This window comes from Tenrec ecaudatus, chromosome 7, assembly GCF_050624435.1.
Source record: "Tenrec ecaudatus isolate mTenEca1 chromosome 7, mTenEca1.hap1, whole genome shotgun sequence".
Lineage (NCBI taxonomy): Eukaryota > Metazoa > Chordata > Mammalia > Afrosoricida > Tenrecidae > Tenrec > Tenrec ecaudatus.
The window spans coordinates 9,201,643-9,229,178 of NC_134536.1; the positions used below are offsets into that span (position 1 = coordinate 9,201,643).

The 27,536-nt window shown below is 57.4% G+C and overlaps 1 protein-coding gene across 1 annotated transcript in view; it reads right to left on the reverse strand.

Annotated features, from left to right (window-relative positions):
• The window catches only part of TMEM181 (transmembrane protein 181), a 29,273-nt gene extending 4,994 nt beyond the window's left edge, over nucleotides 1–24,279 (reverse strand). The window contains exons 1-14 of the mRNA XM_075554311.1: nucleotides 24,151–24,279; nucleotides 15,830–15,933; nucleotides 14,166–14,218; nucleotides 12,526–12,616; nucleotides 11,181–11,302; nucleotides 9,838–9,948; nucleotides 7,835–7,915; nucleotides 6,250–6,349; nucleotides 5,391–5,521; nucleotides 5,192–5,283; nucleotides 4,206–4,263; nucleotides 3,369–3,471; nucleotides 2,651–2,702; nucleotides 78–160 (exon numbers count right to left, since the gene is read on the reverse strand). Of these exons, the coding sequence (XP_075410426.1) occupies nucleotides 78–160; nucleotides 2,651–2,702; nucleotides 3,369–3,471; nucleotides 4,206–4,263; nucleotides 5,192–5,283; nucleotides 5,391–5,521; nucleotides 6,250–6,349; nucleotides 7,835–7,915; nucleotides 9,838–9,948; nucleotides 11,181–11,302; nucleotides 12,526–12,616; nucleotides 14,166–14,218; nucleotides 15,830–15,933; nucleotides 24,151–24,158 (1,189 nt within the window). The 5' untranslated portion in view covers nucleotides 24,159–24,279. The remainder of the gene's footprint in view (nucleotides 1–77; nucleotides 161–2,650; nucleotides 2,703–3,368; nucleotides 3,472–4,205; nucleotides 4,264–5,191; nucleotides 5,284–5,390; nucleotides 5,522–6,249; nucleotides 6,350–7,834; nucleotides 7,916–9,837; nucleotides 9,949–11,180; nucleotides 11,303–12,525; nucleotides 12,617–14,165; nucleotides 14,219–15,829; nucleotides 15,934–24,150) is intronic.
• Nucleotides 24,280–27,536: the final 3,257 nt, after the last annotated feature.

Below are 27,536 nucleotides of genomic sequence, written 5' to 3' on the forward strand. Positions count from 1 at the left end.
CCCTGGACTCCAGCCTCTCCCTGCCACGCGAGGACACGGCCTGGCAACCTGAGCCTCGCTCCCGATGGAAAGGATATAATTCTGGTAATGAGTTGACAGTTCAGCTACGAAATTGTCTTGTAGCACTTGGGCGCCGAACCTTAAGTAAAGGATGACGATGCTGCAAAAAAGGGGAGAAGAGACAACGTGGGAAACCCGTCAAAGGGGTAGCATTTGCTTCAAACAGCACGGTATTTACCCCGTGAGCAGATCTACTGCCTCTTTACACACACACACACGCACGCGCACGCACACACACACACACACCCCTATAGAATGGCACCGTTTGTGCTGACAGATGGACAGATGGATGTGCCGGGCTGGGTCACACCCTCACCCATGTCGCCTCCCTCCTACATGAGCAGCTCCCCGAGCAGTGTGCCCACCACATGCTGGGCACAGGCAGCCGGGCAGAGGAAGGGCACAGCTGGGTGCCCATGTGTTGAGTATCAGAGGATTCTGGTGGTAGGTCCCCACTCTCCCCTCACCCCCTCAGAAGCCTCCCACAACTGAAAAGCACCCCAGCTTTCACCCCACCCCACCCCCCAGGGCCCTTCGCCCCCCCAGAGCCAGCGGGTCTACATGCAGCAGAAATATCAAGCACTCTGCCGCCCAGCTGAAAGCCCCCCAACACCCATCTTGAGATGAGGGCCACCCTGCGCCTCTCACTTGCACGCTGGAGGTGGCTGGTCCACACAAAGCAGGAGTGAGGCCCCACAGGCTCTTCCGGGGCTCCTCTCTCGTCACCCCTCCAGATTACTCTGACCAGACCAAAAGGCCCCCTCACCATTGTGCACGGCCGCCCCTCCCTGCTGGCACCCTCAAACACCAGTGAGGCCGCAGGAGGAATGCCTTCTGCACCAGTGGTGGCACCCCAAATCCTGGTGACCAAACCAGAGAGCTCTCCTGACTGCTCTGCGGAGGCCCCCCAAAGCATAAGTGCTATGACGGGCTGGCCAGAGACCCCCGCTGCCTGAACAGCAGTCCCAGCCCGTGGACTATAGCAGGAGCGGGAGGGCGTGAGCGAGGACCGTGAGAAATTAGAGACTGCACGAGAGAGAGAGAGAGAGAGAGAGAGAGAGAGAGAGAGAGAGGCCGTGAGAAGTCAGACCAAAGACGGCATGTTGCGTGTGTGTGAGCATTTGCACAGCCAGTGTCTGTGATCAATTACACAGAAAGCAGCACGTGTATGAAAGTTACAGAGTGTGCGATGCTGTGACAAATACACAGAGAGAGCATGTGTCTGTGTATGATGGCCTGTGACAAGTTTCATAGAAGAAAGCATGCATGTGAGGCTGTGAGAAGTGACAGAGACATGACATGTGTGAGAGTGGGGCTGTGAGAAGTTGCACAGAGATAACATGCAGTGTATTACAGACAGGGTGCGTGTGGACCTGCACAGGCAGTGCATGTGTCAAGTGCTGAGCAGAGAGGAAATCAGGAGCACCACGCCTGCCTGAATGACCCCTCCCCTGTGAACTTGGACTCTGATGTGATAAACAGCACTCAGGTGTGGCTGAAAGTCCACGCTGAGCTGGCATCCAGCACGGAGTGCCGTGGACAGGTGGTGGCGATGTGGGTGCTGGGAGGAGTCTCACCCTCATGGACTGGGTACCAAAGGCCCCTGGGAGTGGAAAGGAGCACCCACTTTCCATTCAAGTACCAAGTGAGATGCAGATCGCCAGGCTGAGGGCGAACTCTGGGCTCTGATGCTGGAGAAAGCAGCGGACCCGAAATGCTCACAGAAACAACTGACCTCCTGGGTCACCCTCAGCCATGTGCACCCAGCCTCCTGCCCACCTGGCAGAGTTCTCGGAACAAGGCCTTCCTCGCCGGCTGTCACACACCTCCTCACAGGCCCCTCTCCCCACGGGACCCAGTGTGGGAATGGCTGGGCAGAGTGCAAACAAAAGCACTGTGGGCCAGAGGTACAGTTGGGCCCCCAGAGCACCAGAGAGGTCCTAAGGGGTCAACCAACTCCTCAAGTCTGAACTGTAGCATCCCACCGCCCTGATACATGCTGAAGGAACCCTGGTGGCACAGTGGGTTGAGCGTCTGGACTGCTAACCTCAGGGTCAGTGGTTCAGTCCCACCCGTTGTCCCAGAGAGAAAGCGTGGCAATGATCCCCCTAGAGACGGACAGCCTGGGGGACACAGAGCAGTTGTACTGCCTGTACACTAAAGCCAAAAGCATGCTCACTGCCATCGAGTCATGGCGACCCCAGGGACACTATGGGTGACTGTTAACGGTAGGAGAAAGCCCTGTGTTCCTCCCTCGGAGAGGACCACAGCCCATCAAGCAGCGACCGAGCTCCTGCCGGGTCACCATGAGTCAGAGTCCATCGACAGCCTGGGCTGAGCTGGGCCCGGCGGCGAGGGGACCGGAGAGCAGGCAGCCCTCACTTTGCTTAGTGGCAGGAAGAACCAGCATTCTCTCTCCGGCCCGATGCACCCGCACCACCCCTCCCTCACCCTTGTCTCAGGGCAAGTGGTCCTAAGACCTCGGGAATCCAGGGGCAGCTGCGGAAGAATCCGGAGGTCTCCACGTATCAGGAAGACCACGGCAGTCGAATCAAAATTCCAGCTCTCCTTTCCAGAAGCGGTGTCTTACCTAATGACGAGCACGACGAAGGTCAGCGCGGTCAGAAACTTCAGCCTGAGGTCTGAGGAGAGAGAAGTGCACCCGCTCAGCTCGGGCACTGGGGCATAACAGCAACGTGAACAGCAGAAAGACCCTCTTCCCCGCAGCGCAAAAGCCTCCCCCGGGGCCCCAGCAATGCTGCCTCTCCCCCCCGGGGCCAGGGCTTGGGGTGCTGGCTGTGAGCAGTGGGCGAAGTACTCCAAAGCCTCTCACTCTGAGACCAAGGAAACAGGTCTTCCTCTCTGCACCCAGGGCCCCAGCTGCCCTCGGCCCAGCAAGGCCCTCGGAGAGTGAGACGCGCCTGTGGGGGAAGGGACAAACCTCTGATGCCCCATTCTCACACCCCCCCCCACATGAGGTCAGCGCTAACTGCTTGGGGCGGGTAGGGGAGCACGGGCTCCCCAAATGAGAAGCAACCACGACGTGCTTCGATGCATGAACTGAAACATATGATGCCAACTCAGGGCATTCTGGAAAGGGGCCACCAGAGGCTTCGGGGCCTGTGCAGACAGGTGACGGCCAAACCGTAAGCAGGACAGGGAAACGACTATGCATGCTGCTGTCATGTGACGTCACATGGTGGTCATGTGACGTCACGCATCGCCCTGATGCTAAGGGGGCACAGGAACTGCCCTCCTTTACCTGCTGAGAAACGAGGTTGGTGAATACGTGTGCAAAGTGTGCTTACCGACGTAGGGCATGTGGCGGAGCTCGGAGCACGCCCGCACGATCAAGAAGAGCAGGTAGAGCACGTACGTCGCAGCCACCACCATGAAGAAAACCTTCATTCCCTGCAAGGGACAAGGCGGCTGTTGTGCCCAACGGGGGAGCCCAATGGGGCCTGGCGGGGGTCGGGGGGCATGGGTCTCAGCACCACCACCCGCCCTCATGACGGGCTCAGGCCCACGAGGGCACCTGCAGGCCAGGAGACACACACACACACACACACACACACACACACACACACACACGGCTGGGTTGCCTGCTCTCCCAGACACCAAGTCCCCTGCAGCCCCCTGTCCTCATGCAGCCAAGGCTGCACCAGACAGCCCAGGACAGGGTCAGCTGACTTTCGAGACAGAAGAGCCACCCCGACCTTCACACCCATCTAAAATCTACTCGAAACTGCAGAGACACATCTGTACAAACGAGTCTGGAATACTATCCTTAACAATGGCTGTTTCACCTCAAACGGCCACGCTCATGCTCAAAGGGTGCGGACAATTCCAGGATGGCAACCACAGAGCACTGGCCCAGATCGGGCCCCTCCCAACACGGCCCTCACCCTTCAAGCATGGGGCCCCTCCGAGCACAGCCCCCACTCACCCCCACGTCTCCCCAGCCTGTGGCCCCACCCGGTGGCACTGTAGCCCAACAGGCAGGCCTGAAACTGGGTGTTCCAAACTTTCCACCGTGAGCTTCCTTCCTAAGCGCCAGGCCGCGACAAAGTGAGTGGCACGCAGACAGGAGTGACCCCCACCAAACAGCTGGGCAGAAAAGCCCAGGCCTCACCGACCCCGCGCACCTGAAAATTCCCCGTGTCAACTCGGTACTGGTACATCGGGTCATGCAGCTCGTTCACTCTGAAGACAAGTGTAGGGAAAACCAGAGATTAGTCGGTGGCTTCACTTTCACGTATTTTATGCTTTCCCACCTGGCGTTTCTTTTCTCTGCAGCACACAGTAGGTACTCGTCCGTGGGAAAGAGCACTGCCAAGGACTTCTCTGTTTACCACCATTCCTGAGCTCACGCTTAGAGCCCACAGGGCCCAGAGCCAGGCCTCTGCCACCGTCCTCGGAGAAACGCCCTGCGCCGCTTCTCTGACCGGGAGCACCGGTGGCAGTGAGTGAAGCACTGGGTGGCTAACTCCAAGGTCAGCAGTTTGAAGTCACCGCTGCCTTGTGGGAGAGGCTGTGGTGGCGTCTGCTTCCACAGAGAAGCCATTATTACAAGCCCTAGGGAGCAGAGGACTGCGGGCTCGGTGGGGATCAGGGCCCCTGGCAAGTCCAAGGGTTGTTAGCCAGCACCTGTGCCCAGCCCCCTGGGCACCAGGCAGTGGATGTCTCCCAGCAAGATGCTGTGAATCAGCAGCTGTCACTTCCAGAGGCAAACAAGGGTGGGTGACAGGTGGGCGAGACGGGGACCTGGAGGCGAGGGGGTCAGGCCTACTGGCACACAGACCTCGGTGCTGTCCCGAGTGGGACACTGAAGGGAGACTCAGGTGACACTTGGCTATGACTGTGATGCCCTCACAGGTCAGGGGACTCACAAGCGGGGTAGCCCGCCGGGCTCTGAGGATGGCCCTGAATGGACGTGGGGAGCTGTTTCCATGGCAAGGTCGTTGAGGGTGAGGGAGAGCAGGCTCCTTGTACACTAGTGCACGGCTGTCCATCTCCACAGGAATGACCTCCTCCGGCCTGTCCCACACTGGCTGCGGGGACCTGGCAGGCACCCCTTCGTGGGGATTCTGCCACAGCCTCACGACAGAGAGCACACACCAAAGCGACTCACGTCTGCCAGACTCCCAGCGTCACAGAAGCCAACCACAGCAGCCCGACGAGAAAGAACTTGGGCAAATAGAAAGTCAGACACTTCCGTTCTCCCTAGAAAGCAAACCAGAAACAAGGGCCGGAGAGAAGGAGGCAGTAACTCGAGCCCCCACTGGCCCAAGCCTCCCCGACTCGGGGCAGCACGCTGGGCGCTGGCGCACCTGCACCCGGATGCCGTGGTAGACGCAGAGCCAGAAGAGCAGCAGCGCGCACAGGAACAGCGACTGGAAGAGGTCGTCCAGCATGCCCGGGAGCCAGCTGTTCACCAGGAAGGACAGCGGGAAGAAGGGATCTGGAAGGAGCGGGCAGAGCTGAGCAACCAGCTCACAGCTGGCCCAGCAGGCGCCTTCTCCCCGGGGGTTCCCCCAGCCTCCAGCCAAGGGAGCCCTCCCTCCACGTACCCTAGTGAGGACAGCCCCATGCCTCTGGGTGACCAACACAGCCAACACTACCCCAGCCAAGGTGACCCCTCCCTCCCAATGCTCCTCCTCCTGACAGGGTACCCTCTCTTCCCTCCCACTGACTCTCTCTCTCTCTCTCTCTCTCTCTCTCTCACACACACACACACACACACACACACACACACACACACACACACACACACACACACACAGGTTCTGAGCTGTGCATCCCGTTCCTGGACTGGATCCAGGGAAGTGGGGGAACCCCAAGTGACTGTGTTCCTTAGACGGGTTAGACGCCCAGGCTAACAAATAGCACCAGAGGGGTTACAAAAGGTCTCAGAGAGGGCCATTACAGAGGGGCTCACAGAGGGCCATCAGCACCCAGTGCCACTCTTCCTTGCAAGCACAGCTGGGCTAGAAAACTCTGGGCACAGGTGACACGAACAGACTGCAGGAGGGCCACTGGCTGTCAGTCAGGCTGCTGGGCCTATGGCCCAGCCAAGCTCGACCACCAGAGCAAGTCCAGGTTTGGGCGAGGTCCCAGGTCCTACCACTTGCCTCCTTTGCTAGGCTACAGACTCCCAGACAGGCCGTTCTGAGCCCAAGGGGCACCTACCGTTGTAGAGCAGCAGCAGAGGCAGGAGGATAGACATCCACTTCTGCTCCATCCCCCAGTCCCTCATGGAGAACTTCCGCAGGGAGTGAGCGAACAGGCACTGCAGAGACCGCCAGGCCATTACTGCACGGCAGGGCCACTGGCGCCCAGGACTGCTGTCCACCTGCCCCCCACCCCCCAACCCCTGCGCCCTAATCAGCAGCCTACATGTCAGCAGGGCCTGTGGTGTGCAGCCCTGGTCCCTGGGGTCATCAGTGACCACAAGTCAGATGGCAGAATATGCAGAGGATCCAGTGTCCCCAACACAGTACTGGGGAAGCAGAGCTCCCCCAAACCCACCGTCTCTGACCCACAGCCACCCTCCAGGACAAAGGCAAACTGCTCCTCACTTCCTGCTCCTCGCTCCTGCTTCCAGAGCTGTCCGTGTGAAGGGAGCAGGCTGCCTCACCGTCCTCCCTCAGCCGGGCTGTGGATTTGAGCTACTGACTTTGTCAGGAACCCCATGCACCACCCCTCTAGAGCAAGAACAGACCAGGAGCATGCCCACTGCCTCTGTCAGGCTGGCTCCCTGTCGTGAAGTCTACATGTGTGGGCTGAGGGGCAGCCGGGTCACAGAGGCCAAGTGCAGCCAGCAGCTCGTGCCTGGGCCAGGTGCATGTATCTGCAGGACATGTCCCTGCAGGAGGGACACTGGGCCCAGGGGGAGGGTTGTCTTTACTCCTCTCAAACGAGGCCCGGTCCCCGAGCCCCAGGCCTGCGTTCTTTCCTGAAATGCACCAAGACTTCTCTAACCCTCTGGGATTATCAGGCCTGGTGAGTGACTTTCTTGGTCCCGGTTACCTGCCAAGGCTTAGGTCCACCTCTCTGGCTTAAGGACATTTTCAGTAGGGGCTTTGGCCCCAGAATCCCAGACAAGAGATCCTTTGAGAACAAGCCAGGGCTTCTGAGTGACCGGTCAGCTCTCACTTTCATTCCAAGTTCATCAGGCAGACCTGGGCAGGTCAGAGGGCCCTAGACTGGCTGCTCCCCGTGGTCCCACACGAATACCTGAGTCCGGCCCTCCCACCCACACAACCCCACAGAGCATCTACCTGCAACCCCGCCCATAGCCCCTCCACTGTGCACCTGTGTCTTCTTGGGTGGGGCCCACTCAGGACCAGGAGTTCAGGAGGCGGGAGGGTCCCACTGCAATCTCCTGAGTGGCAAGCCAAGCCGAAGGCAGGGCAGCACCCACCCCAGGGCCCGAGGCGCAGCGCCCACCTCTTGTTCCAGCTGACGCACGTCCACCCTCACTGATCGGGTCTCGGGGTGGGAGTATCTTGTATTTTATGGGGGAGCATCCCCCCTACCCCTGAGGGTTACAGTGAGCCCAGGGAGCCAAATCACAGATGCCAGATGGGTCTAAATGCTGCACTTTCAGAAAAAGAGCAAAGCCCAAAGGTCTCCAATGGTTTCCCAAACAAAGCCGGAAACATGCTGAATTTCCGGCCAAGGATGCAGCCTCCGTCCCCATCCCCCCACTGCCCCTATCCCCCCCGCCCCCCGCAGGTCTGGTTACACCCTCCTTGTCACATGGGGTACTTACGGTGACTATGAAGGTTAGCACCACGAAGACAAACCGGAACCAAATCTCCAACTTGGAAAAGGCAGGGTCGTAAGTCTTCCACTGAAATGGGGCAAGTGGGGGCGGGGGGCGTGTTAAACACATCTGTGCCTCCACGGAAAGCCACCCAGGGTGGGGCCGGCCTCTGGGGAACTGCAAGGCTCCTTCCTAACACTTGCCGACCCATTGCAAATGCACTTGACCTTTCATTAAAGACCCCTGTCACTCCCTCTACAGAAGAGTCGCAGGGAGGAAACGGGCCAGTCAGATGGGCAGTACGGCACCGATGAAACATGAGACTTTCCTCTAGCTCTTTAATGCTTCCTCCCCCGACTATCGTAACCCTAATTCTACCTTACAAATCAGGCTACACCAGAGCATGTCCACGGGGACTGATAAGGGCTCTCAACATACCCGGGATCCAGCATAGATAAACCCCTCAGGACCAATATTGAGAGTAGCCATACCAGGAGGGGAAGGGGAATGTGGAGGGAGAAAGGGGGAACCGATCACAACGATCAACCTCTAACCCTCTCCCAGGGGGATGGACAACAGAAAAGTGGGTAAAGAGACATTGGTCAGTGCAAGACATGAAAAAATAATAAAAATGTATAAATTATCAAGGGTTCATGAGGGAGGGGGCAGAGGAGGGGGGGGATGAGGAGCTGATACCAAGGGCTCAAGTAGGAAAAAAAGTTTTGAAAACAATGATGGTAACAAATGTACAAATGTGCTTGACACAATGGATGGATGGATGGATTGTGATAAGAGTTGTACGAGCCCCCAATAAAATGATTTTTAAAAGAGAGAGAGAGAACACTGTCACACAAAGAGCCTTCACTTGAAATTGCTGATCATAGCTGCCTGGTGTGCGGGGCTGGTGACCGCGAGGGACACCTGTAGAAAACCGACTCTACGAGCAAAAGCCCTGGCTGCCAGTTAAAGAAGCCTCCCAAGAATGACCTGGAAAAAGGGTTGATGGAAAACAAAAAATAGCACTTTAACCAACAAAGTAAACTGCGATTAAAGGTGTCCACGGGCATGCGGGCCAAGGGCTGCCCATGCCAGGTGTCCAGTCCCTCGTGTGGAGGCTGCAGCAGCTGGGAGGAAGCCCTCCGGCCTCAGTCTCAGCCAGGCCCAGCCAGAGGCTGACCAGACCCAGAGCCTGTAAAATGCAACTCACTGCCATCAGGCCGATTGTGACCTGTGGGTTTCTCAGGCTTTCCATCTGTATGGGAGCAGAGAGCGGCCTCCCTCTCCTGAGGCGTGGTGGGTGCGTCTGCACTGCTGAGCCCAATCTGTACCCACGATGGCACCACCAAGGCCTCTCCGACACCGCAGGGGGCACAGCACGGCTCAGGAGACCCCAACCAACCGGAAGTCACCGCCGGTCCATTCTGGGGTTTACCCAAGGGAAGCCCCAAAGTGGGGTCCACTTACCCATCAACAGGTGACTGGATGTCCCCGAGGAGCGGACTAACTACCCTGCAAATGGTGCCCACGCTCCAGGGCTGGGTCCACGCTGCTGCGCCACACACATCAGAGCACTTGCTAGTGAGCACTGTTCCACTGCACATGTGTTTTATCCCAGAAAGCCAATGCTAGCTGCCCAGGCTGTGTGGTTGGGGTGGGTGGGTAGGGGTTGTCAGCCAGAAGTCGTGCAGCCCATCACTGCCCAATCTGAGGACCCTCGGGGAGCTAGAGAAGGAACTGAGGGCTTCCTTCACAGGAGGGTGGCCTGGTGTCCCCAGCCACCTCCCAGTGGCCCCTCTCTGCTTCCCTCTGCCAGGTCTCAGAGGCCCACTCAGGCTTTCAGAGTTCTCCGCTGTTTCTTCAGGCCAGCCATGCTGGAGCACACCTCAGGAACGGTGGCGTTCCGGTACCTTTTTAAAAGTGCCCCCGGCTTCCACGGTCTGAAATAGCATTATTGAAATGCGGGGGATTCTGAAGGTCGGTGGAGCGGAAGTGGAAGCCCAGGTACTCACCGTGAAGTTCATCTCCTTGATGGGCAGTTTCAGGTGCTCAAACCCCACCAGCACCGTGTACTGCGTGTAGTTCAGGTAGCCCAGGTGGGCCACGATGATCTCCGCACATCTCTGCAAACACACGAGGGACCTGCTGTGCTTCATTCCACATGAGCCAAATGGGCTCCCCCGTCACTGCCAGGGGAGAAGTGCCGGGCAGCAGCAGACACTCAGAGCCCGCCTTCGCCAGGCCCAAAACAATCGTTGGGCTGGTCCCACACCAGCACCCTTCTTAGAGAGGATGGACCAAATGGTTGTTTTCTGGAAACAAATCGTGTCTGACCAATAGTCACTGGCATCTTTTCACTTCCGATGTCCCCGAAAGAAAAACATGAGCACGCTAACACAGATCCCACATTTCTGTGCCTGATACAAGTCACGTGTACGTGAAAGCCAGACCACGAACTGGACGGTTTTGAACACTGACTGTACCGCGGGCTGCAGGGAGCCCATGCACTTCTGGAAGAAGTTCGGCCAGAATACTCATTAGAAGAGGATGGTGAGACTTTGTCACACCTGCTCGGGACACGTGGTCCAGAGAGACCAGTCCCTGCAGGTAAAGCAGAGGGGCGTGAAAACCAGGAAGGCCCGCAGTGACCTGGACTGACACAGCGGTTGCAACGAACGGGTCAGAGATGACAACCGCTGTGAGGGTGGCGCAGGACCGGGCAGTGTTTGACCTTTGTCCACAGGGCCCCCAACTCACAGGGAGAGCCCAATCCAGAAGGACACTTCCAGACATGGCCCTAACGCCTCGCCCATCACAGACTTACGGTGCAGAGGCCCAGCCTGACCTGTGAAAGCCACCTTCAGTTCTTTTGGTGTAAACGGAATGCGCTCAGTCACTTCTCCAGCTGCCCACGCACAGGACCTGCTCACCTCCATCTCTGAGGGACCTGCCTTTGTGCCGTGCCTTCCCTACCCATCCTCCAGGTCCCCCTACTGCAGCGGCCTGTTGAGCCCTGGCTGGGACTCCCTCTACACCAGGGGTCACGGACACGGCTCAACCTTCATGTGCCACAAGTACCCCACAAGCATTTTTCTAAGGACCCGCCAGACAGTAAGTGCAGTTAGAGTGAGAGGCTACCCAGATACTCTGGTGTGCATCCGTGGGCACGTGTGAGAGTCTGGTTTTGTGCTCACACATGTATGTGAGCCCTTCTAAGACCTACAAAAGTATCAGCGCAGGAAGGCACATGTGCTTCCTGTGGTCTGCCCACGACACCCAAGACTCGGCTCAGTGACCCTGCGGCACGAGGTGGTGGGGGATGGGGGTGGGGAGGGGGCCCTGCAGCTTCACTTACCCCGGCGCACGTGAGGGTCCTGGTCCGATTGTGAACTTTGTTGTGAATGAACATAATGTTTCCACCCTGCGTGATGCCGTCGACTTTTACCGTCATGGAAAAGCTTGTCTGAACAGAGGTTTCTACAAAAAGAGCAAGGAGGAATGGGGACGCGTCGGGGACCATCACGGACACCATCCTCACACCTGCACAGGTGTGCCGTCCGCTCACGGCCAGGGACTAGCTACCGCACACCCAGTGCTGAGCTGATGCCCGCCTGCATCACAACGCACAGGACGACCTGTTTTCTTTGTTTATTGTGGTGAATAGACAGGTGACAACACAGGCGCCATTTCCAGGATGCGCATACACTGCGGGGCATTCGTGACGTTCATCACACCCTCACCCATGTCCAGATTACCCTTCACCCCTATCAAGCCCTGCCCCTAACCACCCAAGTCCTGGAGGGCAGGTTTAGGAACAGGGGCCCTGGTGGCACAGTGGGCTATGCTTTGAGCTGCTAACCACAAGGTTGCCACTTCGAATTCACCAGTCACCCCACTGAAGAAAGATGAGGCTGTCTGCTCCCTCCCGTCCAGATCTACAGTCTCAGAAACCCACAGGGGCAGTTCTACCCTGTCCGGTAAGGCTGCTGTGGTCAGTCAACTCGATGGCAACTGTAAGTAGCAAGTCAGAAAGCACTGCTACAAAAACCACAAAAACTTTCTCATGGCCAAACGGTCAGCTGCTGCTTCTCGATACATCCTCCCTCACCATCCGGACGGCGTGTGCATCTCTCCAAGCCTTCCCAGAAGAGTCCTGTGTGCTCTGACTGACTCCATCGCAAAACAGCGGCCCTGGTGCCCCCGAGGGGTCCAAGCTGTGCCCTCCTCAGTGTTCTTTTGAGTTTGGGAAGCAGAAGTCTGACCGGTCCAAGCAGGGCTGCAGGATTTCCCTTGCTGCCCTCTAAGAACGAGCAGGGGCGTCGCTGTGGTGGGGGAAAAGGCAGCTTTGCGTTTTCTTAGAACGTCTTCCTAGTAACTCTCTGCGAGTGTCCTGTGTCCTTCTATAAAATCTGTCCAGACAGCCCCTCTGCCTCAGATTTCACTGGCCCAGCAGATGGCAGCAGCACGTTTCTGAAGGCGCCTGAACAAGGCTACGACAAGTGTGTTACTGATCACAGGGGGATCCTTACACGGGTTTGTTTGGAATAAACCCACGCCTCTATGAATGGGAGTGCTAGCAGCAGTAACTTCTCAACGTACTCTTGTGATGAGTAGCTTCCTACATCACCTTGTGCAAATACTTTTAAGTCTTTTCGCCCTCTAACGTACAAGGAAGTGTCCCCCAACGGCAGGCATCCTACCTTTCGATTGATCCAACTCAACGACGCACGTCAGCCACAGCTGCTGGTTGTACGTGGACAGCGGATTGGAAAGGATATGAATTGGCTTCAGCTGAGGCAAGAAGAAAACATGAGCACTTCGGTAACTGATGTGATCATTTCAGCATGACCACCATACACTTGACCTTGAACTCAGCATGCATACTGAACAAGAAAGGCTAGTGCCCAAGTGCTGACACTGTTCTGCAGGCCGGTTCTTCTTGACAGCTTCATGGAAGCCCCGCTTTCAAAAGAATGGACCAGCTACTCCTTGTGATTCACAATCTTTCCTCAAAACCTGCTAGCAGGGCAGGTGCCACTACCTGGGGCTGTGGGGCACAGACCTGCATGAACACCTGGGACAGACCCAGCTTGGGGACGAAAGGGGCCAGGAAGACAACATGGTTAAGATTATGCACAAGGAAGGACCCCAGGGGCGGCTCTATAGTAGCAAGCTAACACGTCAGGATCTCTTCTTAAGGGGCAGGCTGGCTCGTCACTGCGGAGGGGTCAGGACAGAGAGGACCATGCTGCAATGGATTCTGGGAATGGTGACCCTTTGTCCCCCCCAATCTCAGGATCACACCTGACAGACAGACAGACAAGCAGCCTGGGGCCAAACCATGGTGGGCCACACAGGAGGGTCTTTGAGACACGAGGACTGAAGGGCATGCACTTGAGGACCACCCGCCCCGCTGCTTCCTTTTGGAAAGTCTATGAGGACACAGCCCCAGTGAGAGAGGGGTGTGGAGCGGGCTGATCACACTTGAATGCTGTGCGTGCCAGGTCACGGGAGAGCAGACAACGTGTCCGTTTATAGAGGAGATACGCTATCTGACGTGCTCACACTTTGGAAACCCAAATCCTCTGGTCGGAAGGACCTTTTTGGCTTTTGCTACAAAGGGTGATGAATCATCAAGGCGCATTAAACAAAATACGAATACCTGTGAGGTGACCACTGTAAGGACTGTGCCCCCAGACCCATCTCGGGGACAGGGCTGCACAGGGGCAGGCATCGGGCAGGCCTGAGTACATGCAGACGTGGAAATAAACGCCGGCCCCTCAGAGGCTACCCCACCGCCCTCCCCAAGGGCTGAGACGCTGGTTCCAGCATCGGATAGTGGGATTCAGCAATGCTGCTGCCCGGGAAGCAAGAGGCAGAGCAAGGCAGTCGGTCAGTCTGTCTGAATGTCTGTCTGGGACCCCCCCTGGAAAGCCCGGGCCAGGACCCACTGTGGCTGAGCGGGGAGGTGGTCTCCATTCCTGGTCTCTCTGGGAAGGGTTCAAAAACCGGTCAGAATCAACTCGATGGCAGTGAGTTTCGAGGACAGTTCTAAACAGTAAGTCAGAAAACACTGCTACAAAATCACAAAAACTTTTCTCATGACCAAGCGGTCAGCTGCTGCTTCTGCACACAACCTCCCTCGCCATCTGGATGGTGTTTCCCCAAGGCTTTCCTCAGGGGCCCCTTCACGGGAGCAGACCGCCAGCACCCTCGCACGGTGCTCCCGCTGTCGACCTTCAGCTAGTGCCTGAGCAGACGCTGTGCGTGCCAGCCGAGGATGTGCCCCCGCACCTACGCAGCTGACAGCACCCGCCGGCACCACCGGGCCCCGCCTTACCTTTTTGCTGTTAAGTGAGAAATTGGCTGCGGAAGTCTGGATCACTCTGGGCCCTGAAGTGTACACAGGGGGGAGAAAAGGAGGAAAAAGGCAGAGACTGGATGAAGTGGGCTGCTTCGTGGGGAGGGGGTTTCCTGGTCTCTCTGGCCGTGTCACCTATGGAGGACACAGCCCGGCCCGGCCCCTCAGCTGTACTTGGGAGACACCACAGGAGGGCGAGCAACGTCTCGCTGTTCCGTTTCCCGTCTGTGGCGCACGAGCCAGAGAAAACACTGCCACGTGGACCACGGAGCTAATGTGCAAAGGCTGCTGTTACGATCAGGACAGCTCTTCACCCAAATGAGGGCGGCTGCCCAAACCCTCAGTGGGGGGCTCAGAGAGGCACAACGCACACCCAGACTGAAGGATGTCCCCGAAACAGACACAGACGCCGAGGTTCTTCTGTGGGTGATGCCTCAGAGCAGCCAGGACACCCTGGGAGGCTGACTTTCCTGCGCACAGAGCGGGTGGTCCTACAAAGCTGTCCCCTGAGGAGAGGGGTCCGGCTGGGTCAAGCAGCCTGCCATCCCGAAAAGGAAGGAGCTGGGCCCGGGGACTCAGTGCTGAAGGTGTGCTCTCCACGCAGGAAGGAGGCCGCCGTCCAAGTGAGGTTCTCACAGGCCACATCTGAACAGCCCCTCTCCCAGGTGGGGAGGCAGCCTGGTTTCCTGAAAGGAATTCCAGCGACGGAGCCCCAACCCCAGGACTCGACCCTCAGGTGACTGGCCTGAAATGAGGGGGGCAAACTCGAGAGGACTGTGGGGGAAAGGCTGAGAACTCCCAGGGTGTCTGAGGGAAGGAGTGGACACACAGGTAAGCCTAGGCCTGGCTGAGACCAGGGACTCTGAGAAAATGGGCCTGCCCTACCTATCAGGAAGGATCCTTGTGGAAAAGTCAACGTGGGGACTAAGGTCATGTGAGTCTGTGTGATCTAACGGGAAGGGAGAGGTTCTCAATGTACTCATTATCACCATCAGGCAAACCTCGCCGTGGCTCCCTGCTGCCCCTGCCCAGGCCCAGCCCAAGGTCCCGATTCGGTGAAGACACTCACTGTCCCCGAGGCACCAATGATTTTGTCCCTCACACTTTGGGGTGAGTTAATCAATTTTTAAATTTTTATATGAATACCTCTCTGCATAAGAGGTATCACTTGGGGAGCAGGGCGTGCGTGGAAGAGTAGAGGTGGGAGGGCAGCCAGCACAGCCGCCAGGCCCCGCTGCACTGGGGCTGTGGGAGGACCCCGAAGGCAGAGGGCTCGGCCTGAAGTGAGCATGGCCCTGCTGCAGCTCTTCAGAGGCAGAGTGGTGCCAGGTACTGGGCAGGGGCAGGGTAGCCCACAGTCACAGTGAGGTGCCCAGGCCCCCACCCCAAGCTCACAGCCACCAAGCTCACCCTGAAGGCCAGTTCTGCAGCCCCAGCACCCAGCAGCTCCTGGACACAGAAGGCACTCAGGAAGTACCTGCTGGTCAGAGAGCTGGCTGTCAAGGTCACTCGCGCTGCAGGCCCATGACAACTAGAAGGACAGGAGAGTACCGGGACCTCTGCCTGAGTCCAGGGGCTGTAGGGAAGGGAGCCAGAGGAGGCCCTGGGGCCGTGGGGAGGGGGACGATCAATGTGGAACCTACCTTTGACCCCCACGAAGATGGTCAGACTGAAGCAAATGAAGAAAACGACAAAGACGAGGACGAAGTGGCGCTTGGAGAGCGTGTACAACCGCATGGGCGCCAGCCTGCGGAGACACAGGGAGTGAGACGGGCGGACAAGGTCGAGATGGACAGACAGGGGTGAGACAGGGGGCATGAGAGGGACATGGGTGAGATGGACAGGGGTGAGATGGACAGGAGTGAGACAGACAGACAAGGGTGAGAGGGACAGGGGTGAGATGGGAGGCATGAGACAGACAAGGGTGAGACGGACAGGAGTGAGACAGACAGACAAGGGTGAGACGGACGGGGTGAGACGGGCAGGGGTGAGACGGACAGGGGTGAGATGGGCAGGGGTGAGACGGGGGGGGGCATGACATGGACATGAGTGAGACAGATAGGGCGGGGCCCACCCTGCAGCCCCTCATCCAGAGGTGGGCTCCTTCTAAGACCAGGGGACTTTCCCTGCAAAACAGAGTCCAACACCCTGAGATTGTCTCAGAAAACAGGAGACATCCTTTGGGGCATGTGCTCCTTAAAGAGGACCCTGCCACCCTGTCCCTCTACCTCTTCGTGACCCTCCCCCCGCCCATATCACCCCTTGATCAGCAGCCTCACAGACACCATCAGTCAGTGCCAGCTGCAGGCCCCAAGCGCCACTGCCCTGTCCCCGTTGCTGTCCACACCAGCACTGGCCACCCCTTCAGACGCCCTCGAAGGTCCTCACCCACTGCGCAACGTTGTGAAGTCTCGGTGTGATGCCAGTAAACACTCCACCCCCAGGGACTAATGGGGGCCAGCCTGGGAACCGGTGGGCGATCTCTCTGTCCTAGAGTCCCTGAGAGTGGGAACCAGCTGCTCAGCAGTGGGGGTAGGGAGTGGAGCTTATCAGTACCAGAAACAAAGGGACCTCCACAGAGGCCAGACTCTGCTGTGAACCAGTCTGTGGCCCCCTCCCCACCGCCTTCCCAAGCAGCAGTCACCCGATGGGCATGTCTGCGCCCTGATAAGCTGAGGCTGGCAGACCGTACACCCCAGTTACACACTGAAGAGGGCAGAGCCCGCGCTTGATCAGTGTTTGCTTTGTCCCTTCTGATCTCTCCTCCCCAGGCCTGCTGGAGCACGCTGCCAGGAGGGCGGGTGGGGGGGGGGGCGGGGAGGAAGCCCACGCTGGCAGACCAGGAGGAGGGGCAGGGCCCGGGTCATTTCCCAAGGTGCTGGGAAGTACCGCCCCCCTACTCCTCAAATCTCACCCCTCTACTCTCACACCCTCCCCCCACTGGAGGAGGAAGTGTGTGGCTGGGCCTTATCTGGGCCAGGGCCAGAGCCTCTGAAGGGCTTGGGCAGACTGCAGAGAGGCTGCCAGTGAGTACGCCGAACTCCCCCGCCCCCACTCAGTCAGTCACTCCAGTCCCCCTGAGCCATGGAACTGGTCAGGCCCTAGCCGTCCCACAGATGCCAGTCTCAACTGCCCAGGGAATGATAGTGCCAGCACTGAGCTGCCATGCGCGGCTGCGACCCCAAGCCTGGGTCTGAGTGCTCCCAGGGGCGCCTCGGAAGAAAGGCCTGGCCATCATTCCAGGAAGACAAGCCGTTAAGTCCCCACCGTCACCCCCAATGCACCTGGTCCCCAAGCACTGAGGCCCAAGCTTTCAACTGTCGAAGCCTGTGTCACCTCGGGAGGGAGTCCACCCCTCCCACTGACAGACATGGACACTGGGCTCTCGAGAGGGTAAGGGACTTACCTAAAATGCCACTACTGTCCTGGGTGTGGCCTCCTTTCCTGGGAGAAGGCTCAGGAAGTGGATGGAGCTGACATGGGTGATCTAACTGCTTCAGGAGCCCGGGGCAGGGCAGAGTAGGGTGTGCTCGGCCACTCAGTCTATGACTCACCCCATCACGGACAGCTGCCCTCTGGGGTTCCCCAGGCTGTCCACCTTCACCTTTCCCAGAGTCAATGCCACGTCCAGTGGCCCTGTACCTGGTTCCCCAGGCTGTCTGTCCCGATGGGGGCACTTTTGTTCCAACAATCCTGCAGAGGAAGGATGTTCCCGGGGAGACCCCAAAGCTGCGCACACTGCGTCCTGGGGCAGGGCAGGGGCAGAAGTGGAAACCAGAACTGAATGAAGCTGTGGCCTACTCAGAAAACACACTAACCTCACTGCCCTTGGGGCAATGCCGACTCACAAGACCCCACAGGGCGGGGCAGACCCCCCCCCACCCACGGGGTTCCAAGACCGGAACTCCCTATGGGAGTAGAAAGCCTCATCGTTCTCCTCAGAGCCGCTGGTGGTTCCCAACTGCTGGCCTCGTGGTTAGCGCCTCCATGGGGCATCACTACGCCACCAGGGCTGCGTCCAGAGAGAAGGCATTGACTAAGTGGGCAGCCCCTCCTGAGCTGGCCCCCAGCAGGGGGACGTGCACGGTCACACACGACACGTGGGTCTAGAACACATTCTCAGAGCCCTGACAACAGCGCTCCTTCACGGTGAGGAGGAGGGGAAAGAACTAGGCACGGGCATGGCAAGCCATCAAGTCGGCACCTCGACAGTGGCATACCACACACACGCCCCCCACTCTGTCCTTCCCGTCCCTTGATCGGGACCCAGTCATTAACCCCCACAGCCACAGGTCTCCCAGACCTGGAACTGCTGCCAGCCCACTGACTCCATTACTGGTTGGTTCTCACGTAACTCAAATCCCCACCCCCCACAGCTTTCATTGTTGTTGCCTTTTATCATTAATGTCTTACTACCCCCATCGTGATTTGCCTCTGGGTCTGGAAACGTGATACACAAGCGTACAGAGGATGACCGTCAGCTCGGTTGTACAAGAGGGCTCCACAAAGCTCCTGTATGCTCTAGGGCTTTCAAGGGCCCCAAGTCCTGCCTGAGTCCTTCCTACCCACCCCATGGCTCCACGAAGAGCCCACAGGGATTCTACCCCAGCGGGCACCGCCAGGGCCTAAGAGGGCCAGTCCTATCGCACACAGATGGGAATTAAGGATACTAGCGGGAAATATGTTGATCACACAAAAAAGCAGACTGATTTCCCAGAGAAACGAAACACCTTTATTGGGGAGCCCTCAAGAAAAAGTGTGGACACAACACCTTCCCTCCTTTCTGCACATTCACACCAACCCCCAAGGCAGAGGCCTGTCTAGGAGGGTGGAGGTGGAGGCCTGGCAGCACTGGGCGAGTTTACCAGCCTCTGCTGCTGCTGCTCTTCTGTGCTCTCTCCTCCCACCGTGGCCCTCCCTCCCAGGTTCCCGCCTCACGTGCCATCCGCCTAGAAGCTGAGCAGGCTTTGAGATGCCCCACATGTACCCTGGGCTCCTGCCCTGCCTTCTGGCCCCACACACCTGGAATCCTGGCTGGCGACACTATCCTTCTAGTCGTGAGGCCCAGATGCTTGGAGTCCCCCTTTCATCACTGTCCACCTCTGACTCATCAGCAAATCCTTCAAAACCCACCGAGGCACTGCGCAGCCCGCCCTCCTCAGGCCAGCCCACCACCTCCTAGCTGGTCTCTGGGCAGTGGGGGTCCTCAGTGGGGGAGGTCTGGGTTCCCGCCTGCTTAGCAGTGGAGGCCTGTTTGTGCACTGGTTCTGAGGCTGAACAGATTGAGGTGTGGCTGGAAGACTAACAGGCCAGGAAGAAAAGCCTGGCTAATCTCTTGGAAACCCAGGGACGGCAGGCCCCTCCCAAAGTGCATGGTCACTTGGAGACAGCTCACCACCGGTCTCCTCAGGAGCACACTGTACAGTCACTACACGCCGGATCCTCCTCCTCTAAGACAGTGGGTTTTGACGCCAGCTGCAGCTGCGGCCCCTCTGAGCACCCTCCTGTCAGAAGGCCACCTGCCCCTCTCCTTGGTCAGCTGGAAACCGTGCCCCCTGGAGCCCCCAGGGCCTCCTGGGCCCTTCTGAGCATGCCCCCTTCCCCGAGGTCTCCAGGAGGGCACAGGTGGGCGGTGAGCCAGGCACCCAGGAGCCCCCCCTCACTCCTTCTGCAGGGAGGGTCCCACGCCTTTCCCGGTCTTGACTCTGATCTCCTGTGCTAGCAGTAAAGACTGCAGCTGCGAGCTGTGGGAGGCGCTTTCCATGGAGACACCAATTCATGGGGTCAATGTTTTGTTTTTTCTGTGGTCCACAGCCCTTCCCCGGGCAGGCAATGGACTTCTCGGGCCTCTGTGTCCGCATCTGTAAACTGGGCATCAGCAGACTGGGCCGCACACTGGGTGGCCAGCCGCGGAGGACTGAGTGTCTGCCCGTTGGTCCGTAGTAGAAGAGGCAGGCTCTTCTCTGCCCCCTTTTTCTTTTTACTGTTGTCCATTTTCACTCTACTCTCCCTGGGAAGACCCACCATGCAAAATCTCCCCTCTTCCAGCTCAGAATCCAGCCTGGGGTGCCGAGGACAGCGTGGGGAGGGGTGGTCGGGGTGGAGGGAAGGACAAGAGAGCGTGGCTCCTAACAGACATGCCCAGGTGGCCTGCTTTAGAGGTGAGCAGAGACAGAGAAGGGCCTCCCAGTTAGCAGGGGTGTCCCTGCCTATGAGAGCACACCCGCCTGAAGGTCAGGGGCTGGAATGCCTTCCACCACCATGCACATTCAGGACGTGGAGGCCTCACCAAAATCTCCCCTTCTTAAGTACAATGACTGGAGTTGATGAAGGAAGGAAGGAACTTCTACAGGCAGGGCGAGAACAGCACAGTCTGAAATACACATACGATGTATTACCCATCACCTATCTTTGACCATTCAGGAATTAAAGGCCCCCCAAACACCATCATGCAAACATTCAAGGCCCAACAGCCTCAAACCCACTGTCACGGAGCATACTGCTGTAAGCTCCTCAGGGGAGCCTGCGTATCTCTGCAGGCCACAAGCCCAAGATGCTGTTAGGTGCTATCCAGTCAGTTCCGACCCATAGCGACCCTAACACAACAGAACAAAACATTGCTCAGTCCCGCACAGCTGTCTGTACGTTTGCGCCCACTGCTGAGGCCACAGGGTCACTCCATCTCAGCGAGTGTCCATGACCCAGGCTCAATGGAACATGTAAGCAGGCCCAACGAAGCCAGTGACCTTGACCTGGGGACAAATAGCTTGCTGGGCCAGCTCCACCAGCAGCTGCCACCCTGGCACCCAGCAGCGCCGCCCAGTGGTAGAGAGCAGGGCTGCAGGGGCAGCCCCACCACTCACCAGCTAGCCATGTTGCCCCAGCTCTCTTGCCCTCTGGTCCCCCCACGGCACAATTTGAGGCTCTGAAGACACCGCCCAAGGAGTCCTGGTGGCATAGTGGGTTAACGTGCTGAGCTGCTACCCACAAGGTCAACAGTTTGAAAGCACCAGCAGCTCCACAGGAGAAAGCAGAGGCTGTGTGCTCCCGTAGAGTGACAGCCTCAGAAAGCCACAGGGGCCCTTGTACCTTGTCCTACAGGGTCACTGTGAGTCAGCATCAGATCGATGGCAGTGAGTTTGTACTTGTTGGTTGGAGGGCGCCTTCCTGCCTCCCTCTGGTGGCTGTGACAATTCGGCAAGACTTTGCTCAGCCCTCAGCAGCTGCCCACTGTCACTGAGTCTGTGGTGCAGGACGGTCAAGAGCGTGGACTCTTTGCCAGAGCGCCTAAGCCACCACCTCAGCTCTGGGACTCACTAGCATGTGGTCCTGAGCCCCGGGCTCCATTCTCTGCACCCCAGTCTCAACTACAAAATGGGGACAAGTCCTGGGCACGGTGGCTGTGGTGACTGGATGAGATGTGATACGTAAAACACAGCACCTGGTACAGTCAACACTCAAGAGATGTTCTTCTGGCTCTTTCGTAGAAACTGGCATAGTTCTGGAGGGAGAATAGGTTTGTAAGAGCGAGCTCACCCCAAACTCTCTGCCAGTGGGCAGATTTCAACTCCTGGGCCCCCAGGGGCCTCACAGCCGACATGGGTCTCCAGGGTTTTCTGTCCTCGTATAGACTCCCCAGGACTTCTCCTTGGCTCCCACAGCCACCTTCATGCTAGCTGCCAACAACAGACCATGCATGCCTGCCTCCCCAAGACCCTGTGGTCCCTGGCTGGGCCCACTATCCCCTCAGAGGGTCAAGGAGACAAACACCACCGCATGCTCTTGCAGACCTACTCAGTGCCATCCCTCGCCGGCTGGCCGCAGAAACCTGATGGATTCCCTTCAAGGCCGCTAGCACACAGGCACAGGCAACACATGCTCTTGAACGGTGGTTCTGAAGACCAAGCAGGGCACAGTGAGTCCACTTGCTCTCGGTTTGCTACACTGAGTGGAGTAGCTAAGGAATGTGAGCTGAGCCCTGTTGCTGCTGCTCAGACAGGAAGCCCGTTATCAACTACCCAGCCCCTGTCCCTCCTCCACCCAGATCCCGGAGGAGGCTCACCTCCCCGGGAGACCAGACAGGGCCATGCGTACAAGTGGGCTTCCCAGGAAACTTCGGGGTCCAGGTTTAAGACTTGGGCGCTCTTTTTCCTGAGTGACTTGAAGGCAATCTCTCTTGCTCTTCTGAAGAGTCAGCTGGACCGAGATTGTCACAGGAGTTGAGATGTGTCAATGGTGACAGAGGGCCAGGATCTCTGCCCTACCGTCCCCATGCAGCACAGCCTCAGCCTCCACAGCCTCCGGGTGGCTCCCTTCTTTTCTCCCGGAAAAGCCGTTCACTTGTCACCTTTGTCACCACTGGGCGTGTGCCTCCCAGTCACATCAGCCAATGAGAAAGCCTTGACCCCACCAGGCACCGGTCTTTCAAGCTTGCTTCTTCATGGAACTTGCTGCCAACAATCCAATCTCTGGCCTGGCCCCAGATAACAACGTGTCCCTCGCTCGACTTGCTGCTGCCACCCCCCAGTCAGAGTCCCCCTTGCCTGCAACAAACGCCCCTCTCGAGATGCCATCCAAGCTGTGGCTTTGCAGCTATTCCCCGTCCCCACCCTCACACATTGTGTACTTAACCTCGCAGTCCCGCAGCCTCTCCGCTGCCCTGCCTGCCTCCTGGGAGGGTGGTCACAGTCAGCCCTACCCTTCTCAGACGACATGAACACCGCCCCCTGTAGTTGTGCGTCGGCAGCACTGCCAGCCCACCTCACCTAGGTGATAGATAACAAACCCAACACCCACCCAGGCCTGAGTGACAGTGCAGACCAGGTGCTGCCCACGCCAAGCTAAAGTTACCAAAAGCAGACTTCTCGGGTCCTAAAGCGAAGGGGGGGATGAGAAGATCAGCACTTCCGTCTCAAGTTCACACTGAAGTAAAGGCTCAGGACCTCCCTTCCTGGACTCTGTCCATCAGCAGAGAATCAGAGAGCCTGTCTCCCTGGAGAGCCCCCAGAAGCCGAGCATGTCCCTTGATCCATCTAACAGGGAGGGGCCTTTTCTGCAGGTGGCACCTCCACGGGCCAGTCAATGGCAGGAAGGCCCAGGAGTCCCTCTCCATCACTTCCTGTGGCTCCATTCAAGGTTCAACCACCTCTCATTCTCTCGCCTGCCTCTCCAGACACCCCCAGGAAGAAACCCACGCGGCTCAGGTGCGTCGGAAGCAGGCTTTGGGGACTGCGTCCATGGGGCCCTGGCAGGATTTTCCTCATTAAACCCTGAACTTCACAGAAGTCAGAGGGCCCGTAGTCAGCAGTCTGAGACTCATAAACCTTGGGCTTCCTGGAGATCCAAGTGGCCGGGTCCCAAGGTGCCAACATCATCAAAAGGCAATGGTCAAGCTCACTGAGGCCTGAGTGAGCACTTCAAAACTGATGCTGAAGGCCTGGGACCACGAAGGGGCGGGGGTCACTGATCAGGGCAGGGGCTACAAACAGACTAAGAACCACAGGGCAGGATCACCAAACAGTGCTCACTGATTTCGGAACAGGCTACAGTCCCTCCACGGACAGACAGGGCAAGGCCACTGATTGGCAAGGCCTCCCACGGGGCAAGGACCATCAAGCTGGGACCACTGGCGGAGCGAGGGCCACCGACTGGGAAGGCCCGCGCCTCTACTCCGCAGGCTGGATCCAGGCTTTGGCAAAAGGCTAGCGGCCTCCGAGGGCGCAGGCGGCGAGGGGGATCCGTGCAGGCGGCCCTGGGAAGAGCTGGGCACGCGCCCCAAGTCCCCGGGGCAGAGCGTGCAGAAGGCTGGGGGCTTCCCAGGACCCTTCGAGGGACGCAGGCCGGCGCCCGGCCCTTTGCCCCTTCACCCGGCCCTCGGCCCTGGACTCCACGTGTGCAGACCCGCAGGAACGCCGACGGGCCACCAGCTGCGGACAGCCGCCCCCATCCCCCGCCCACCACTCACGGCTCCATCTCCGCGTCCCAGGCCCTCGGCCCCGCAAAGCAGCCGCGGCGGCGACAGCCGCAGCCCAAGCGACAGCGGCCCGGGAGCAGCTGGCTGTGTCCAGCTCATCAGAGCGCGACGAAGGTCACGTGCGCGGAAGCGGAGGACGCGAGCGGGGCGGGGCGAAAGTCCGGGGCGGGGCGAGGGCGCCGGGCGAAGCCAGAGACTGGCTGGTAGTCAGGGCGCACGCCAAGACTCACGGAGGGATGACTACATTAAACGACAGGGTCCACACTGAAGGACGACAGCACATCCATCCATCCATGCATCCATCCACCCACCCGCCCTCCTGCCTCCTGAGCGTCCAGGCAGGAGGAAGGACCTGGAGTCTCCGCCCTTCAATGCGCTGGGAAACGATACTCAAACTCACTGCCCTCGAGTGGATTCCGACTCCTCGCGACCCTACAAGACAGGGTAACACTGGCCCTGTGGGGTTTAACTCATGACAGGAACAGATCGGCCCATCTTTCTCTCACAGAGCGGGTGGTGGTTTCCAACTGACAGCCTTGAGGTTAGCAACCCAGCACATGACCACGGAGGTCACGATAGCTGTCTATTTTCTGGGAGGAGGAGCTAACTGTCATTCACGATGTTCCCAAGGGTTCTGTGACCCCCAAGGAGACTGCATCCGTGGTCTGAGTTCCAGGAGTGGGTTCTGAATCATGGTGTCACCACGTGTTACAGAATACGTGCCCCATAATGTACTTGGCTGGGAAGCCCGTGCCTTAATAATAAGGCCAAAAGGCGAGGAAACCTGGCATTCCGACTTGTTATCTTCCCCTGCAAACCGTGTCTGGATGACAGCTCCCTACAGCAGGTGGCTTTCCACCCCAGCACAATCCTGTCCCTCAGGGAGACTGTGGGGCTGCCGGGACCCTGGTATGCTAAGGCGCTGCAGCAGGGGCTGGGGTCGAGCTCACTGGCTTTAGGATTGTGGCTCACAGTTCAGAATCACAGAAATCCAGAATGGATGAGGGCCAAGTGTGGGCAAGTTCCGGATTCACTTTGGAGCATTGGTGAAAATGGCCCCCCTGGGGTCCTCAAGCACTGAGGGTATACCAGGGTCTCCTCCCACAAACAGCTACAGTCTCAGAAACCCACAGTGAGTTGTACTGACTCAAGGGCAATGAATAAAGAGGGACAGTTCTACCTTGTCCTACAGGGTCACTGTGCCTCGGAATGGACCCGAAGGCAGTGAGTTAAGTAGCTTGAGGGCAGGTCCTGTATCTTTTCAGTATTTTAACTGCCGGTAAGCCATTCCATTGCCTGTGGCCTCCATTGATCCAGATGAGAAGTCATGCGTTATCTTGAACTCCTCCAGTTCTGCCTGAGTGTTAAACCTCCAAGAGCTGAACTGTTGGGCTCTAGCGTTAGACTTCACATGCTGATATTGACCAATACAGTGTGCTGCAAAAGCAAGACACACAATGCCACCCATGGCGTTTCCCTAATGAAAGGGCTGGGAAACAAGACAGAAAATAATCTGGTTTTGTCATGACCTCATTATCCTTGAATTCATGTGGATGCCTCTGTGTACCTCTCTCTATTCTAAATCCTCATAAAATACCTTCATCAAACCTAGAAGCCTCAATGGTAGTTTCAGATCCCCTGTTTAGTGTGACTCTTAATATAGTACGTAGTCTGTGCCTTCTTCAGTCTCACCATACTTTTTCATTCAGTCTGCTGAGCAAACAATGGACTATATGAAGAAGAATTCAGCATCAGGATTAGAAGAAAGCTTCTTAACAACCTGCAATATGCGAAAGATACAACCTTGCTGGCGGAAATGGAAAACTTTTAAGTACTTGTTGATAAAGATCAAGGAATGCAGCCTTCAGTGTGGATCAGAACTCAGTGTTAAAACAAAACAACACCTGGAAATCTGGAACAATGACAACACCGGTGAAGTTGTCAAGGATTTCATTTTTCTTGGATCCACAAATCAATGCTCATGGAAGCAGTAGTCAAGAAATCAAGGGACATGTTGCATTTGGCCAATCTGCTGCACAAGACCTCTTGAAAGTGTTGACCAGCAAGAATGTCACTTTAAGGACCAAGGTGCACCTGGTCCAAGCCACGGATTTTTGATCACCTCATACTCATGAGAGTTGGACAACAAATAAGGAAGACCACAGAACTGATGCATGGGCATTATGGTGTTGGCAAAGAACACTGAAAGTACCATGGACTTCCAGAAAAACGAACAAATCTGTCTTGAAAGAAGTACAGATAGAATGCCCCTTGGAAGTGTGGACAGCAAGACTTTGTCTCACGTGCTTTGGACATGCCATCAGGTGGGAGCAGTGCCTAGAAAAAGACACCATGCCAGGCAACGTAGAGGGCCAATGATACAGAAGGCCCTCAATGAAATGGACTCACACAGTGGCTGCAGCAATAAGGTCAAGCCAAAGAACCGTGAGGATGGCGCAGGGCTGAAGGCTATTGCATTCTGTTGTACAGAGGGGCACCGAGTTGGTATCTACTCGACAGCACCTAACGATAACCACAAGGCCATGCAGACCCTGAAGAAGCCCTTTGAACATGCCTTATTTTGAGCCTTCTGAAGTCACCTGGCTGGAGTTGGGATGTGCCTGGAGCTGCCCAAGGTCAGGGAAAGAGACACAAAACCTAAGGCTGGAGTACAGAAATGTGAGCACTGAGAACTGCCCTCCCCCAAACAGCAGCTCAGCAACTCATGGGCTGAGGCCACAGGAGGGAGGGGGTTCTCCTGACAAGCAGCCCGAACCCCAGACGTGGAATGTCTATGTCCTGTCAGGGTTGGGTCAGAATAGGATCGCAGCCTCTACTCCCACCCCTGCTGCTGACCCTCCTCCTTCCCCGGGGAGACCTTGATGCCTTCCAACACCCCCCTTCCCCATGACACAGCCTGTGGTGGTTACATAATCTCGTGTTGACATGAGGGTATTAAGAGGGAAGGAGTGGAGTTTAGCCTGTCAATCAGGTCAAAGCTTGATTGGAGGGTGACCAAGAGAAATGGCTTGCTTTCTCTCTGCTTCACCATCCTGAAACCTGCAAGAGCCCTAGAGATGCTTCCACTGCCGCTGGATCAACATGACTTTGCATCCGCTGGCCTCTGACTTTCCTGCATTTTATAACCTTGCATGTGCTACACAAGTCTGAAGAAGAATTTATGGGCTAGTATCAGACTTATGGGCTAGTGTCAGACTTATAGACTTGATCTGGACTGGGATGTTTTCTTAATATACAATTACTCTTTGATATAACTCTTTCTTAGACATATCTGAGTGTCTCTGGGTTTGTTTCTCTAGTCAACCCAGTCTAACACATGGTCCCTCTTGCTCACAATGCCAGCCCAGAAAGTTGAG